Source organism: Alnus glutinosa, chromosome 5 (assembly GCF_958979055.1).
Source record: "Alnus glutinosa chromosome 5, dhAlnGlut1.1, whole genome shotgun sequence".
NCBI classification, from domain to species: Eukaryota; Viridiplantae; Streptophyta; class Magnoliopsida; order Fagales; family Betulaceae; genus Alnus; species Alnus glutinosa.
This window is the reverse complement of record NC_084890.1, coordinates 25,158,020-25,174,942: the sequence shown is the minus strand read 5'-3', so window position 1 is coordinate 25,174,942 and position 16,923 is coordinate 25,158,020. Positions and strand designations below refer to the sequence as shown.

Below are 16,923 nucleotides of genomic sequence, written 5' to 3'. Positions count from 1 at the left end.
ATCGGGTGAAAGGCCCTCCAATATCCTCAGGTTTTGTCCAGTTGTTGTCTTTTGAATCCTTGATTTTTCCAATGTGATTGGTCCTCCATCGTTAGCTGGCCCATGCATGAAAATATTGAGTGTTGCGATCTCCATGCATGTACCAATTCCTCTTAGCCCTTTGCCTCCAACGACTGTCTTCCATTTCCAGCAAATGATTGATCTGACCTTGTAAGTGTTTGATAGTGTCCCAGCTTTCTGCAAATTCATTCTTCTGCAATCTCTCTAAACGTTTTGTTAAAAACTTGAGAGTTTTGCCTACCCCGCCATACTTAGCCGAGCTCCAATCTGTTAGTGCTTTTTTACATCTTTCAAACTTTGATTTTTTTGTTGTCAAAGAGTTGTCATCTTCCACCTCCTTTTCCCATTCAGTTTTAATCACTCCAACATACTCCTCATCTAAGTTCCAGCTTGCTTCAAATTTGAATTGTCGAGGTACAAAGCCTTTGTCAGGGGATGAAAGAAATTGAACCCACAAAGGTTTGTGATTAGAACTCCTTGTTGCAAGGACTTCGACTGCCACTTCTGGAAAATGACCACACCAACCAGATGTTGCTAAGGCTCGGTCTAATCTTTCCTTGATAAATTCTCCAAGTCTTTGCTGATTACTCCATGTGAACTTTGATCCCATGTATCCTAGGTCTCCCAAGTTACAGCGAACAATAGTTGATCTGAAGCTCTCCATATGAGGTTCATTTCGAATGGCTCCTCCATACTTCTCAAAATTTGCCACTATCTCATTAAAGTCACCCAAACAGATCCACTCATGCGGTTGAACTGGCTTAGGCAGGACATTAGCTACCAAGATGCCTCACGATAGACTTTATTGGGATGACCGTAGAAACCAGTGAGTTTCCAATAGAAATTTGACCCGGCCAAGGTTAAAGTAGCACTGATATGTCTCAAAGAGTAATTTTGAATTCCCAACTCCCTATCATCCTTCCACAGGATGGCTAAACCTCCACTTCTCCCAACAGGGTCCACTGCCAACAAACCTTCAAATCCGAGCTTGGTTCTTAACAACTGCATTTTTTCCTTCTTCACTTTTGTTTCCATAAGAAACAAAAGGTTGGGCTTCTTTTCCTTCACTATCTGGTGATGATCATGAACTGATCGAGGGTTCCCAAGCCCTCGATAGTTCCAACTAAGGATATTCATGGTTGTTGGCGGGGCTTTCCAATAGCCTCCGCCATTAAACCAGAAAGTTCTTGGGTATTAGGTGCATACCTCTTTTCCTTCTTTGTTTGACGTGTAGCCAAGTCTTCCTTGTCTAGCTCTTTAAGGCCCCACTTCTCTGGTAGAAACCGTGTAGCCGAGTCTGGTGTTTTCTACCCAGAAAATTCCCCCTTGCTGTTTTCTTCCACTACCTGAGTCCACCCCCTCGCTTCTTTCATTTTTGAGACCTTTTGAAGTGATAACAGCTTGTCTCTCCCCCGATTGCCCTTCATACAAAGTCTCTTTTGGTTTTTGAAACTCAAACTGAGAAAAAAAGTTATGGGACTTCGGCCTTTCTAGAAAAGCTTCAGAATGCGTTTATGCATGGGTCCCGATCTTTTCTTGTGAGCCAGGTTGAGTTCCACTAGCCCGTTTGTTAAGATCTATTATAAGCTCCCCTGGTTTGGGCCTAGAGACGGTCCTTTTTCTCTCCCCCCCCCCCCCCCCAACCCCCCCTCTTCTTGTGATGAGCCCACAAAATAATTTTTAAACTCCCAAGCCTTTGGCAAGCTATCTTCTATTATAGGCACCGAAATCTTGTGTGTAACGGTCTGTCTCTTCTAGGTTTCCCATGCCATGTTTGTTTCTTTCTTTCCTGTTTTGCAATTGCCATACCCATCCTCTTGCCGAAAATGGGTCTTGCTTGTTTTGACATTTTGAGGGGGAATTGAGCTAGCATCCGAGATCTCCAGATTTGACGGCACATTTTTGGGCAAATTTCCTATGGGGCAGGGACTTTCCTTATTCATGGTCTCCTTCCCTTTTTGGTTGTCGTCCGCCGTCGCATGGCTTGAGAAACCAAAGGTAAGCGATCTACCTGCATGTTGACCATCAAAGAAGTTTGGTGCTCTAGAGTAATCTTTCGCTCTGATCCAAGATCCCCATGCCGACGCTCCTTCCGTGTGACTCTGTTTTTTGGGTACTTTGACCTGGCATCCCATATGATCATGGAGAATCCTTCTGCACTTGAAACAGAAAACAGGCAACTTCTCATATTTGAAGGAGACCCAACAAGATTTTCCAGTTAAGAATAGGGCGCGACCACAATCCAAAGGTTGGTACAGATTAATAGCCACCCTTATTCTCACACACCGTCCCCAGCCGACATTGTCCTCGGTCACAGCTACGTCCTCGAATGTGCCCATCGAAGCTCCGAGATCTTTAGACCCACCCCACAGTTCATACACCCCAACGGCATGTCATGCACCTGAACCCATATTGGGGTATGGGTAAATTCCATTTGAGATGGAGGTGTCTTGCCATCGAACTCGTTCAGAATCAGAAGCGTTCGATCGTAAGACCACAACCATCCCTCCAAAACTCGTCTTTTGTCACTATCCTTAATGAACTCGAATAACCAGAGGTTCTCTTGGAGCTCTTTGAAGAAAACCCTACCCATAGTTCGCCAAATAAAGTAGGGTTTTAAAGGCCTTCTTATTGATTTTCCTCACTATCTCTAGCCTTCCCACCAAACACTTTGATCCCTTGGCCCTCAGTTCCTCTGTTTCATCGTTACTAATCGACATGCCCTTTTGCTCACCCTTTGTTAACGAGAAGTTCCCGTACCTTTCCCCACTATCCTCTACCATGCTCACCCTTGCTTCGGAATAAAGGATGGTGATGATGGGATAAAACATGATTGATCAAACTCCTACATCGATAGCCAAAAGGAGACAATCCCGACAACTCTATGTTTACTCAGAAGGGTGGAACCCTAGAGAGTCAAACTCATCATCTCTCTCCATTACTAAAAAATGCGTATTTCAGTACATGTAGTAGACTAACATGAAAGTTAAGTCTAGGCAAAGAAAATTTTGAGTTGTTGTTAAGGGAGCACAAAGTACAATTGTCAACATGATTTTGTGTCAAGAATAGAAGTTACCTTCCTTGGTGTGACAGTATCCATTTGAGTGTCAGTCAACTAGGTGAGGAGATTGAAGTCTAAACTTTATGTTGACAAAAATTACTGCATTTCGTTAATAAGGAGATCCAAAGTATGAAGCAGTAGGTGATTTTTATTAAATCACTATTTGTCCCAACAGCTTAAAGTAATAGAAAATAGTTATTTTAATCATTTAATTTATATTCTAATACTCCCCTTTACGTGTGGGCTCAAACTCCCACTTAATTAGTGAACTCAAAACATGAAATATTTAATTGGAATGGAGGGTGAATGACAGATACAAAATTCGAACTTAATACCTTTGTTTTGATACCATGTGAAGAAAGCAAGGTTAATAATCGTTGCAAGGTCTCTAGTAATAGGAGTAGGATTGCGATTTTCGTTGGACTAGAGGAAGAATTGTGCCAGAAACAAAACCGTATGCATCTTGCTGCTGAAGGTAAGCAAGTATCTAAAACTACAAGGATGTGTAGTTTTCTTTGTTAAGTTTGATGGAAGGAGAATGATTCATGTTGGGGACAGAAAAGACAGGAGTGGATTGGTTGTTAGATTGTGAGTTGGAGCTCGAGTTGGAAGAGGTGGTGAATTCAACCATTTGAATAATAATAATAATAATAATAATAATAATAATAATAATAATAATAATAATAATAATAATAATAATAAGAGAGCAGACGTTAGTCTTTTTTTAAATTTGATTCTATATTAAATTATCATTTGTCTTAAAAACTTAAGTTAATAGAAAATAATTAATTTAATTATTTAATTTATATTTTAACCATTTTTAAGATTATGACTTGCTGGTGTTTTGAGAAGTGGGTGAATTTGCGGCCAGCACTAGAGATGGTAAATCTTTAGTCAATAGATAGAAAATTTTCTTTTAGGCTCAAGTTTCTGTTAAATTTAGATTTGATAATGGGTTTTTGACTAAATGATGGTTCTGGCTACTCCGGCTACTAGGAGTTCCACCTAAAATATCAAAAACAATTTTGTTATGTTGCTATTTTTTTATGGAAATAAAAAGATAGATTAAGGAAAATGTTTTTTTTTTAACAAAAAAAAAAAGGAGAAATTATTCATTTCCTCCATTTTTTTTTTTTACTTTTGAAAATTATTATTGGAGTTGTGGGGTCCATGTGAGTCCCTTCAAAGAGAAATGATATTTGACCACTAACACGACACAACTATTGACAATGTTAGAGAGAAAAAGAAGAAAGAAGAAAGAAGAGAGGTGCTTGAGGACGAGGGAGGCATGGGTACTTCCCTCCTAGTCCTTCTAAGGTTATGGAGGTTTTTGTTTTTCCCTTGGTTTAGATCTAGTGGAGCTTCTGTTCTCCTAGTCCTTCTAGGGCTATGGAGCTTTTGTTCTCCTAAACTTTTTAGGGCTATGGAGTTTTGGGTCTCCTAGTCATTCTAGAGCTTTGGAGCTTTGTGTTTTTTCTTGTTTTTAGTTTCTTCATGCAGAAAGGCTAACACAAAACGTTTCGTAAGGAAGTGGCCTCTCCATCCGTGTCGCCGGCTAAAGTTTGGCTAAGCTTTCTTTTTCTACATCTACTTTTGAGGCCATATCTATGTTTTTCCACCGGTTCTTGCAAGACACGCGCAGTTTCTCTTTCGATGTCGGCTTGTGTTGGGTGCTTTCTATAGTTCTTTTTTTCTCTATTTTTTAAGAGTAGTTTTTGAAAGTCTGTCTGTTAAATTTGCAAATTTTACTGAACTTTTTATGACTTGTTAGCTAGATCAGCTATATTTTCTTTGTTAGGGGTGCTTTATTGTTAAAGAGTGGCTCAAACAACTGTCATTGTAATATTTATTTATTTGTAGGTAGCACCCAAGTCAGATTTTTCTGACTTAGTGTGTAGGGTGTCGATGTGCTTCTATTCACTATATTTGCCTTCGGACCTCTTCAAATTAATGCATGGTAGTTCCGGTTTTGTTAAAAAAAAAAAAAGAAAAAAAAAAGAAAAAAAAGAAACTATTGATAATGTTTGCATTTTTTATTTTTATTTTTTTAATAAAAAATGGCAAAAACAGTCAATAATTATGTCAAGGGATGACTAAATATCATTTCTAATTTTGAAAAGTAAAAAGACGAGAAAAAGATATATAGATGATATATAACCCATGTAAAACAAAAGGATAACATTGATAAGGAATGAAGCTATAATGAGAGTTGGTGAAAATTCAGTAAAGTGGTTGGGAGACGCAAAGAGTCAAGGCCTTAGTATTCGCTCCATCACAAGTTGCTCCTGATTGTAAAAGCAATACACGTATATAAATTTTTGAGTTGGCTTAATTAAGTTGAAGAATAATCTTGGGCTTATATAGGTGGAGACATTGGCCATTGTAGCCTACGTGTACGTTTAAGTTGGCATTTTAAAATATGTGATTTAGAAAAATAAAAAATAAAGGTAAGCGTTTGATAAAATTAAAGTTTGACTTTTAAAATGCCAATTAATTTTTAAAATTTTAAACTTTTTTTTAAAAAAAAGACACTTTACGTGCTATAATAGAAATAATTAAATAATTAAATTCTAAAAGTTAAAGATTCAAATTTCATTGACATGGGTCCCTCGTTCTGTCCTTTCCTTTTCACCAACGGCCATTCTAACTCCAACCATACGAGCACGTGCGATGGCCCACGCCACACGTATTTCATATCGCGTCCCAGGCGTGTTGCAAAAACAACCACTCGTTCCAGATAATATAATATTAATATATACATAAAAAGGAGAAAAAGAGAAAACAAAAGATAAAGGAGGAGCACTCAGAAAGAAACCCTGGGCTTACCGGCTTGGGAAACGACAACGTACCGAACAAATCTTGTGGGTCACACCGGTGGGGTCAAAGCGGAGCGATCTCCGGCGATTGACGGTTAAAACTTAAAAACGCTATTCCGTGTCGGCAGCGCGGGTGACCGACACGTGTCCTATCCAAAGGAACACTGAAACGAATCTTGTGGGTCACACCATCGGTGTCAGCCCGTAGCGATCCTCGAGCGCTTAACGGTAAAAACGCTATTCGGTGTCGGCAGCGCAGGTGACCGACACGTGTCCCTGTCCAAAGGAACAACAACACTGAGAATCTTTTGGAGCCGCGTTTCCTCAAAGGGAGGAACAAAACCCCACGTCGCTGAAGTAGGTGAAGGGTGATACTCGCTGATAGTCTGAGCCACGTCATTGATTGTACAGCGTGTCGTTTTATAGTCGCAAGTAGGAATTGTGTACGATTTACGTAGAATCATGATTGGGATGGGAGCGGAATGGACATTAATAAGTAGACTGAGCTGGCCAGTTTCACAGTCACACCCTTTCTTTTTCCTTCCGAGTGACAAAAGTAACCTTTCAGTTTTGGGACTTGGACAAATAACAGCCTTAAAAAAATAAAAAATAGAAAGACAAATTAAATAACAAAGAATACTTTGTTTAACAAGGGTATATTTGTCAATGTCTTGTTTTTTTTTTTTTGGTTTGAAAGGTATCTACGACCTAAAGAAACTTTCATGTATTTTCTTTCAACCACTTTTTTTTTTTCCTTTTTTTAAATTAGGTCCGTTTAAATTTGTGAAATCGTAAATTAGTTAAGAGTTTGGCAAAATCTCATTTTAGCTTTTAAAATCGTAAATTAACCTTTAAAATTTTACGTTTTAAAAAAAGTATCATCTTATCTACAATTTGAAAAAGTAAATTTTTTACGTTTTCAAATTACAATTTTTAAAACCGCAGTTTCCAAATGATTTATGTTCTGAGATTTGGTTTAAAATTGCACTTATTATCTATAAAATTGCAATCTCAAACCCACCCTAAATGATAGTAAAAATTATTAGTACATTTTAAACGGATTAATTTTTATATAATATATTAATAGTGGTTCTTATTTTAAGAGAATAATCTCTTTAAGGTACATATAGCTTTTCTCTTTTAGGTTCTGTTTGTTTCGAAGTCAAATATTTTTTTTAATCTGTATATGATTTATCAAAGGTCATTTTCACTGCCAGAGAATAATTCCTTGGAAGCACATTTAACATTTCTCTTTTAGGCTTTGTTTGTTTTGACGTAAAATATTTTTTGAAAAATGTTTTCCCTATTTTTCAATATTTGGTATTACCAAAAATTCTGGTCAAACAGAACACATTTTTGGTTGATCAAGAAAAGCTTCTTTAATTTTTTCATGAAATGGTTTCCCTTTTTTAAAAGGGATAATTGCACCGTTGGTCCCTGTGGTATACCATAATTATTTTTCACTCCCTATGGTTTAAAAAGTTCATGGGAGGTCCTCGTGATATGCAATAATTACAAATCGATCCCTGGCGTCAAATTCTGTTAAAATTTTTAACAGATTCCGTCAAATGCCACGTCAGCGCCATGTGTCGTCATCTTATTGGTGACACGTGGCGCTGACATGTCTAATTTTAATAAAATAATATAAATTTATTAAAAAATAAATAAAAAATACTTATTTTTTTAAAAAAAAAAAATGGGGAAAGGGGGTGGCCTGGCCACCCCCAGCCCATGGGGGTGGCCGTGCGCCACCCCCAGAGGCCACCTGGGGTGGCGCGCGGCCACCCCAGTGGCCGAGGGTGGCCATCGGGCCACCCTTAGTAGATCTAGGGGTGGCCCGAAGGCCACCCCCTGGGCCTTGGGGGTGGCCGCGCGCCACCCCCTGCAGCCACTGGGGGTGGCGCGCGGCCACCCCCAGTGGCTGGGGGCGGCTGGGCAACCCCTTCAGCTTTTTTTTTTTTTTGAATTTTTTTTATAAAAAAATAAGTATTTTTATATATTTTTTAATAAATTTATATTTTTTTATTACGATAGACACGTGTCGCCATCTTATTGGCGACACGTGGCGCTGACGTGGCATTTGACGGAATTTGTTAAAAATTTTAACAGAATTTGACGCCAGGGATCAATTTGTAATTATTGCATATCACGAGGACCTCCCATGAACTTTTTAAACCATAGGGAGTGAAAAATAATTATGGTATACCACAGGGACCAACGGTGCAATTATCCCTTTTTAAAACTGTAAACAAATTAAAGAATTTGAGCTTTTCATTCTTGTACACTCTCTCGAAGTTCATTATTCGCTGCCCCTAGAATTTGCCACATGGTCTCTGGAGCTTGCCGGAGTTCGACAGAATCCTTTGCCGAAAGTCACCGGCCATTTTTTGCTACTGTTGAAAGTCACTGGCCATTGTCCAACATCACTAATTTTTTATACGGACCAAACACCGAAAGTATTTTTCAAAAAAAAATAAAATAAAATAAAAACAATTTTCATCGAAACAAAATGGAATTCCAGTGTGAACTCTCTAATTGCTCCCACAAAAACGTTGACAACTCAAACGGCAAAACCCCTATGGTCTGTCCTTATGTTAAACATACCATGTGACACTTTTTTTTCATTTATCAAATTAAATGATTGAAAGTATGTGTCAAATTTAAGCAACTCATCATAATCATTGTAATCATTATTTTATGGGTTGATTATATTTAAACAATCATACGTTAATTTGTCACCATGTGATTCAAAAAGTTATCTTACCTACTTTTTCGTGTTTTTCAATTCCAAATAATTAAAATTTGAATATTATATACAATCTAAATATAGCCCATGTAAAAACCATAATATTATTATTTGGCATTAAACTTGTAAAAAAAAAAACAAATATATTTAGACCTAAGATGCGTAATGTACAACTTTTTTAACTATAAGTTCACAAATTAAGCTCCAACTAAATCACATGTAAAACAATTGTTCTCAACCTTTTTTTTAATATATAAATATTCAATTAGAGTAATGTTAAACTATAACCATCTTTACATGAAATTTTATACATTGCCAACCCCTCTAGCCCATTATAAGCATGATCGATCACCCCCAAGGCTCTTTTGGGAGGTGGTTCGGCCTCCCCCAGAAGCAACTTCTGGGAGTGGGAGAACAACCCCATTGCCTTGAGTGATTGTTTGGCCTCGTCAAAGGGGTGGCAAAACCACTCCCACAAGGCTAGTTCTGGAAATGTTAGCCAACTTCAAAGTTATGGGGTGGTTCAACTACTTCTAGAAGCAATTGATGGGGGGTAGCACCACTTCAAGCAATGGAGTGATTTTTAAAGGTGGTCGCCTACCCCAACAATTGCCCAATAAAGGTAGCTAAAGTCTAAACCTTCCTCTCCCTCCCCCTCCCCTCCAGCGAATGACTTGGGGATGGTTTATTCAACTTTTTCAAATTTTATCTTACAAAGTCAAACTTCGAAATTCGTGCAATGAATTAGAATTCAATTCTAATTCCTAAAAATTCAATTCCCAAACGAACCATTAACCACTCACAAAATCGGGCAGAAGGGAGTAGTTGAACCACCTCCAAGTAGGGCCGACTCAATAGAATTTGAGACTTAAGACGACAAATTAAAGTGAGAAGAGTTTTGTATAAGCATGATTACTTGACTAGAGAGAGGTTTTGAAAGCCGGAGGTCTGGAAGAGTTGACGGGAGGGACGTTTTCTCTATTGTGGGTCATTCTATGTAAAAACAAGTAGAGGGTATTAATGGGAAGATGAATCAATGTCAGGGTTGAAAAGGTGATTGCGGTTCGCAGTTATTGGTTTTATTGACAAAAACTGCTAACCACATCCACCTAAGCCGTCATTAAAAATGGATAACCGCATCCACTAACCATACTAGTAACCGCTTTATAAAAGATGGGGTCTTTAGGCCTATTTTGGGTGCTTTTTGGCTCCCTTTAGACTAGGAGCATTACAATGTTTTTTTCTTTCCCTTTAGCTAGTGAGAAGTCGAATACATAAGTGTTGTAGGTGATTTCAACTCTAGAAGTAAAATGACATTGTTTTATATATAAAAAAATATTAAAAAAATTTATATATATATATATATATATATATAAAGGTGGTTAGCCGCTTTACCCAAAAACCGCTAACCGCTTAGCAGTTATTTTTAACCGTTTTTAAAAGCGGATAGGCAGTTACCAATAAGCGATTATACGTGATAAGTGGGCGCCTAATAACCGCCCGCTTCTAGGCCGTAATCAATGTATTATTCCTCTCATTTTCTCATTTTTGGGAGGAATAACTATTTATCATTTAAGAAATAGCCATTCCTAAAAAACGAAAAAAAAAAAAAAAAGAAGCCAAACAATATATGTTACTTGAATTATATACCCAATTCTACATAAAATAGACATTTAAAAATTGACTTCACATCTATTGTAATTTTTAAATTAACTTGAAAATTCATTTTTCTAGTCCAAATGAATTGATGACTTCTTTTAAATCGAAAGTAGGTATTTAATTTAGGGTTGGCAAAACGAGTTACCGTGTGATGGGTTCAGGTCAACTTGGTTGACCTGCCAATTCGTTTAGGCAAACCCAAATCCGACACAGTTAGCTAAACAAGTTGAGGCACGAAACCCAATTACGACATGTTTATAAGGGTCATAAATGGGTTGACCCATTTGATCTGTTTATAAACGTGTCATAAACGGGTCAACTCGTTTAACTTTAACTCAAATCCTATAATTTTGTGTCGTATTAATGTAAAAAATTGCCTACCATAATATTCATACCATTTGGTGCAAATACCCCCCCCCCCCGCGCAGATTATTGTTACCAACTCAAACCCCATCAATTTCAAAATAGAGATTCTATAGTAGACAGTTTTTTTTTTTTTTTATAAAAGTAGGCAGATTTTGTGGAAATAAATACTAGCGTTTATATGCATGATTACAATAGTTGCATTAAGGTGCGAAATGGTGTGGACCGTGTGGTGGGTTATTTTCATATTTTAAGCGTGCCATGAATGTGACTTTCCTTTCTTATTTTTATTTTTCCTCAAAGTATTATTATCTTGGGCATTAAATTTTTATTTTTCCATGTTTCAATTGGTAACAATTCTTTTACCATAATTGAGGCCTTAATTAGAGAGAATTAATTAAATTTTCTTTTTATCATAATTGGGGTCTTAACTATATTATTACTATTCAAGGGCCTTATTGTCCTAAGACCTTAGGTGACTGCCTAATTTGTTAAATTGAAGAGCTAACCCTACTTCAAAAGCCTTTGATGATAGTTCGATCACCTCAAAATTGATCGTTAAAGGTCACCAAACCACCCTAAATTATGAAATAGTTCTAGGGATGGCCATAACTAACTATTGGAAAGTGGTTGACCGCCAACAGAAAGGGCAGAGGGGTGGCCAAACCATGGTCGAGACCAATTATTTTTCCTCATTCAAAGTGCTACTTTAAAAAAAATAAATGTTGTTTAAAGTGGCACTCCACTCATAGAAAGGAACCACCTTGGGCCAAGAAAGGGCTAATATTATGAATTGGTGGTGGGTATTCTGGTAATAGCAGCATTATTCTCATTCAGATATGGATGGAGGCCAATTTGGTCCTTTTAACACTGCCCAAAGCACAACTCTCTCCCTGTCCCGCCTGTATTGTCCATCTTTCTTCGATCAAATCCGCTTCTACAGTTTCACTCTCTCTCTCTCTCTCTCTCTCTCTCTGCATTGAAAGAATGAAAATGCAAAGCCACGTTAGGCAACCCCACAGCCAGCTAATCAACCCCAGATATTTTCTCTCTTTTTTGTGCTCCTTATTTCCTTCAAACAAATGGCACTGCCTTCTTCACAATCGTAACGTCACCACACCATCCAATCAATATCTTGCTAGACGTTTTCCTCTTCCGCCACCCTCTTTATATCCCCTTACCAACGGTTACTTTTCATTTTCCTTTTTAAATGGGAAGTTTCCAGTAGTCGTAATAAACCTGCTTCATACGCGTACTCTGAGACTGAGAGAGATCAAGATAGAAGAAGAAGAGAGACGGGGAGAGAGTTCGATCGTTTGAGTTTTAGAGTGAGACCCAGATGGATTTCAATTCCTTCTTGACGTCCCTAGGGACGTCCTTTCTGATATTCGTGGTTCTGATGCTGCTTTTCGCGTGGTTGTCGAAGAAGCCAGGGAACGCCGTGGTGTACTACCCGAACCGGATCTTGAAGGGTTTGGATCCCGTGGAAGGCGGCTCCAGGACCCGTAACCCGTTCGCGTGGATCCATGAGGCTATGTCCGCCTCGGAACAGGACGTGATCTCCATGTCCGGGTTCGACACTGCCGTGTACTTTGTGTTCCTGGGCACCGGTTTGTCTCTGGTTCTCTGTCGCTTTCTTCTTGTATTTATTTTGGTTAACTTCTATGACTAGTGTGTACTGGGATTTCCTCTTTTTTTGGGGGAATTTGTGTGAATTTTTTTTGTAGAATTATTGTGTTCTTAAGGTAAATCTTAGCTGCCTAATAATGATATTGGGTTGGTTGGTATGAACTTTGATTTAACATTTTTAGTGAAAAGTTAGATCTTTTTTTTTTTTTTTTAAAAAAAAAAAGTGAGGGTTAAAAGAAAACAATTTCTTATACTATCTTTTTGCCAATTAATCTGCAGTTTTGGGAATCTTGGTCTTATCCGGCATAGTGCTGCTGCCAGTTCTTCTACCAGTTTCTGCTACTAGTGGGAAGAGTACTTCGGCCACCACAAGCAATGGAACCTTTAGCGAGCTTGACAAGTTATCTATGGGAAATATCCCAGTATGCTACTCAACTTTTCATGAACTGAATGTTTAATTCTCTTTTTTTTTTATTCACTCAGAGCAATGGGTTATCAAATGATGGAGGTGGCTATTTGATATTTATTAAATTTGTGAAATTGAATTTAGGAATTTGTCTTATCCTAATAAAATCTCAATACTTTTTCTATAACTAGAGGTACATCTTGCGGAGCTAGTGATGCTAAATATGTGATTTGCGTGTTATGCTATCTCTGATTAATGTCTTTTCTAAATATGTGATTTTGTTTGTTAATGAATTATATGTGCCCCATATTTCTTCTGAATGCAGTTTCTGTGTTTGTTTGCATGTACAGGAGAAGAGTCCTCGGTTGTGGGGAAATCTGCTAGCCGTTTACTGGGTTTCATTTGTTACATATTATCTCTTATGGAAAGCATATAAGCATGTCTCTGGATTGAGAGCAGACGCTCTTATGACTCCTGAATTGAAGCCTGAACAATTTGCCATTCTCGTCAGAGACGTACCTCCAGTCCTTAAAGGTCAAACAAAAAAAGAACACGTCGATTCATATTTTAAAACTATCTATCCTGAGAAGTTTTACAGGTCAATGGTGGTAACAGACAACAAAGAGGTAAGGCATTGATTTGCTATGTATTGTTTTCTTTTCTTGCTTTTACTTGACTTTTCAAGACTGCACAGCACTTGTAGGGTTCTTTATTTCCATTGCACTGTGATATACTCCTGTTTTCTATTCACTCTATAACAATTTCTCCACTTTTTGTAATACTATAATATTTATAGAAGGCTAAATTATTGAATTGATTCCTAAGATTTGGACTTGTATCAAATTGATCCTTAGCGTACAAAAAATTTCTTAAAGATCCTCGTGGTATGCTCCGGTATCAAATCGATCATTTCATATAAATTATTGCCTTTATATAATACGTGGATTTTCATAGTCGCAGGTCCAAAGTTAGAAATGAGCATTCTAGATGCATTAGAAAAGTCCCATAGGCTTTATGATTATTTACATTGATTGGTTCTCTTAGGTGAACAAAATTTGGAAAGAGTTAGAAGGGTACAAGAAGAAGCTTGCACGTGCTGAAGCAATATATGCACAGTCAAAGGCAACTGGCAAACCAGAAGGAGCAAGACCCACTAACAAAATTGGCTTCCTTGGTCTTTGTGGTGAAAAAGTAGATTCCATTGAGTACTACAATGGAAAGATTAATGAACTAATCCCAAAACTAGAAGAGGAACAAAAAGTCACTCTCAGAGAGAAGCAGCTTGATGCTGCTCTGGTCTTTTTCACGAACAGGGTGACTGCAGCTTCTGCAGCTCAGAGTCTACATGCCCAAATGGTTGACAAATGGACAGTTGTAGATGCTCCTGAACCACGTCAAGTGATATGGACTAATCTTAAAATCAAGTTTTTTCAGAGGCAAGTACGGCAATATGTCGTGTATGTTATTGTGGCCTTGGCCATACTTTTCTACATGATTCCAATTGGGTTTATTTCTGCTCTCACAACACTGGACAATTTGAAGAAACTTATCCCATTTATAAAGCCAGTTGTGAATGTGAAAGCACTCAAGACAGTGCTGGAAGCTTACCTACCTCAGATTGCACTCATCGTCTTTTTGGCTCTGTTGCCCAAGTTACTTTTCTTTCTCTCTAAGGCTGAGGGAATTCCCTCTTTAAGCCATGCAGTAAGAGCTGCTTCTGGTAAATATTTCTATTTCACTGTGTTAAATGTTTTCATTGGAGTGACAGTGGGCGGAACCTTGTTCACTACATTGAAGACCATTGAGAAGAATCCTAACTCTACAATTGACTTACTAGCGACTGGTCTGCCAGGAAATGCAACGTTCTTCCTGACCTATGTGGCTTTAAAGTAAGATAATGATTTTGCATTTCATATCTATACCTTACTAATTATCATAATAATTTGTGCATTAAGCTTTACAATCTTACACTTCTCATTCAATACAACAATTCTATGATTCCCAGGTTCTTTGTTGGCTATGGTCTTGAACTGTCTAGAATAGTTCCTTTAATCATATACCATTTAAAGAGGAAGTATCTGTGTAAGACTGAGGCTGAGTTGAAAGAAGCTTGGTGTCCTGGAGATCTTGGATATGGAACTAGGTTTCCTGGTGATATGCTGGTTGTCACAATTGTCCTTTGCTACTCTGTTATAGCTCCTCTTATTATCCCGTTTGGCGTGGTTTACTTTGGCCTTGGATGGCTAATTCTTAGAAATCAGGTAATGTTTATTGATTTTTGTTGAATTACTGATTCTTATTTGACCAGGCTCTTTCCTATCTTGGAAGAAAATTGAGGAATATATAGGCTTTTTTCATTACTCTGATATGTCTTTTACCTTGCCAGGGTGACAGCATGTCGGACAAAAAAAAAAAAAAAAAAAAAAATCCTCATGGTTCATTCTTATTAAATGTGCAAATATATTACATGCATAAACTCTAAAATTTGTGTTGAGAAATCTGAGCTTTATCTGGCTCGAATATTTGTTTTTCTAGTTTTCTCATGTCGATATAGTTTCTTTATGATGTTTTTTATCCAACAGGCACTCGAAGTTTATGTTCCATATAAGATTTATATTTCCTATAGGATAATTACCGTCTAGGATTGATTGTAATCATGTTTCTTTCTTGTTTCGTACAATAGGCACTCAAAGTTTATGTTCCGGCCTATGAAAGCTATGGAAGGATGTGGCCTCACATGCATACACGCATCCTAGCGGCTCTAATTTTATACCAAGTTACTATGTTTGGTTACTTTGGGGCAAAGAAATTCTTCTATGCACCACTCCTAATTCCGCTCCCCATACTGTCCTTGCTCTTTGGATATGTCTGCAGTAAGAAATTCTACCGCTTTTTCCATGACACGGCTCTGGAAGTTGCTAGCCATGAGTTGAAGGAAATTCCTAACATGGACCAAATTTTTAGATCCTATATCCCACCAAGCTTGAGATCTGAGAAGAGTGATGATGATCAGTTTGAAGATGCTTTATCACAACAAGTTTCGAGATCAGGATCATTTGTTTGATGTACATTTGTGTGTATTCCACGATATTTATGTTGGTTTACTCCTGTTTAAGATAACTTTTATGGAACTTGGCATGTTTGTTGACATAAGTAGAGCACTGGGAGTCATAGCGTTGATTGTCTGTAATGTATATTATGTTTATGTTAATTTGAATCACTAGTGTGGAGTTTCTTATTAGGTACTGTGTACGCAGACAGTTTAATAGGCAGTGCATGTGATTTTGGACAATATCATATGTCTCTAGTAACAGGGTCCAAGGTTGTCATCTGTTGCTTACTGTTGAGATTGAGATTATTCCATTCTTTGTTATCTTCATGTTTTCAGATAAAAGATTGGCAGCTTTTTTATCTTCATGACCGGTGAGATTTCCCCCTTTTTCATGGAACATTTTACAGATTATTCTGTTATGCAATTTCTTAGCCAGTTAGCTTTATTAAAAGATGATGAGTTTTAGCTGGCATGCTGGGTGTCCTTGATTTCGAATTGCTTATATCCATATGTTTCAATATTTTTATTCTCAGTCTCACTTCATAAAAGCAAAATAGATAGATTTAAGTTTCTTCTTCCTTTATCGGACAATGATTCTAAGCTGAGTGGCTACCATTACCTGGAATTGAAGCCCCACAACCGAGATCAAAGAGGATAATATAACGGATATGACCTTTATTTTTTTTAGCTCTTTTTTTGTTTCCATACCAAGAGCCTCCTCCATTATTGGTATGCTTTTCAAAGCCTATTCAACAGTGATAACATGTTTGTTTGTTTGTTTGTTTTTTCCTAAGCAAAAATAAGGAAAGGGGGGAGAAAAAGCAAAAAAGATGGGTGAGACAACCCAACAAAGACCCAGTGCCCTCTGTACAATGCAAAACAGTCCTAAGATGTATTGGGAATGAGCCAAATCCATTTGATTCTGGGCCAAGAAAGGGGCAGTCTAAATCAACTGTTTGAAAGTGCAGTACAGAGGCGAATCTACCTTAAATAACACCAACTGCAGCAACAAGAACCACAATAGGGAGGGAAGCACTACCAATGAAGGCGTATCTAAATCTGCAACTGAATCTAAAGGTCTCCATAGACAAAAGTAGGGTATCAACTATGGAGATGCAGAAGAGAGAGAGA

At 37.7% G+C, this 16,923-nt stretch overlaps 1 protein-coding gene across 1 annotated transcript; it reads left to right on the top strand.

Moving 5' to 3' along the window:
• Positions 1–11,717: 11,717 nt before the first annotated feature.
• LOC133867789 (CSC1-like protein ERD4) lies at positions 11,718–16,157 on the top strand. The gene is made up of 6 exons (XM_062304547.1): positions 11,718–12,315; positions 12,614–12,756; positions 13,091–13,366; positions 13,785–14,629; positions 14,746–15,001; positions 15,424–16,157. Exons 1-6 carry the CDS (start codon positions 12,045–12,047, stop codon positions 15,802–15,804), a joined length of 2,172 nt encoding a protein of 723 aa, XP_062160531.1. The 5' UTR covers positions 11,718–12,044; the 3' UTR covers positions 15,805–16,157.
• Positions 16,158–16,923: the final 766 nt, after the last annotated feature.

What these genes read in the sequence shown, in the direction of transcription:
- LOC133867789 (XM_062304547.1), top strand. Translation starts at nt 12,045, where the DNA reads ATGGATTTCAATTCCTTCTTGACGTCCCTAGGGACGTCCTTTCTGATA. An exon ending in CTGACCTATGTGGCTTTAAA is followed by an intron (nt 14,630 to 14,745) that starts GTAAGATAATGA and finishes TATGATTCCCAG; the next exon opens with GTTCTTTGTTGGCTATGGTC. An exon ending in GGCTAATTCTTAGAAATCAG is followed by an intron (nt 15,002 to 15,423) that starts GTAATGTTTATT and finishes TTCGTACAATAG; the next exon opens with GCACTCAAAGTTTATGTTCC.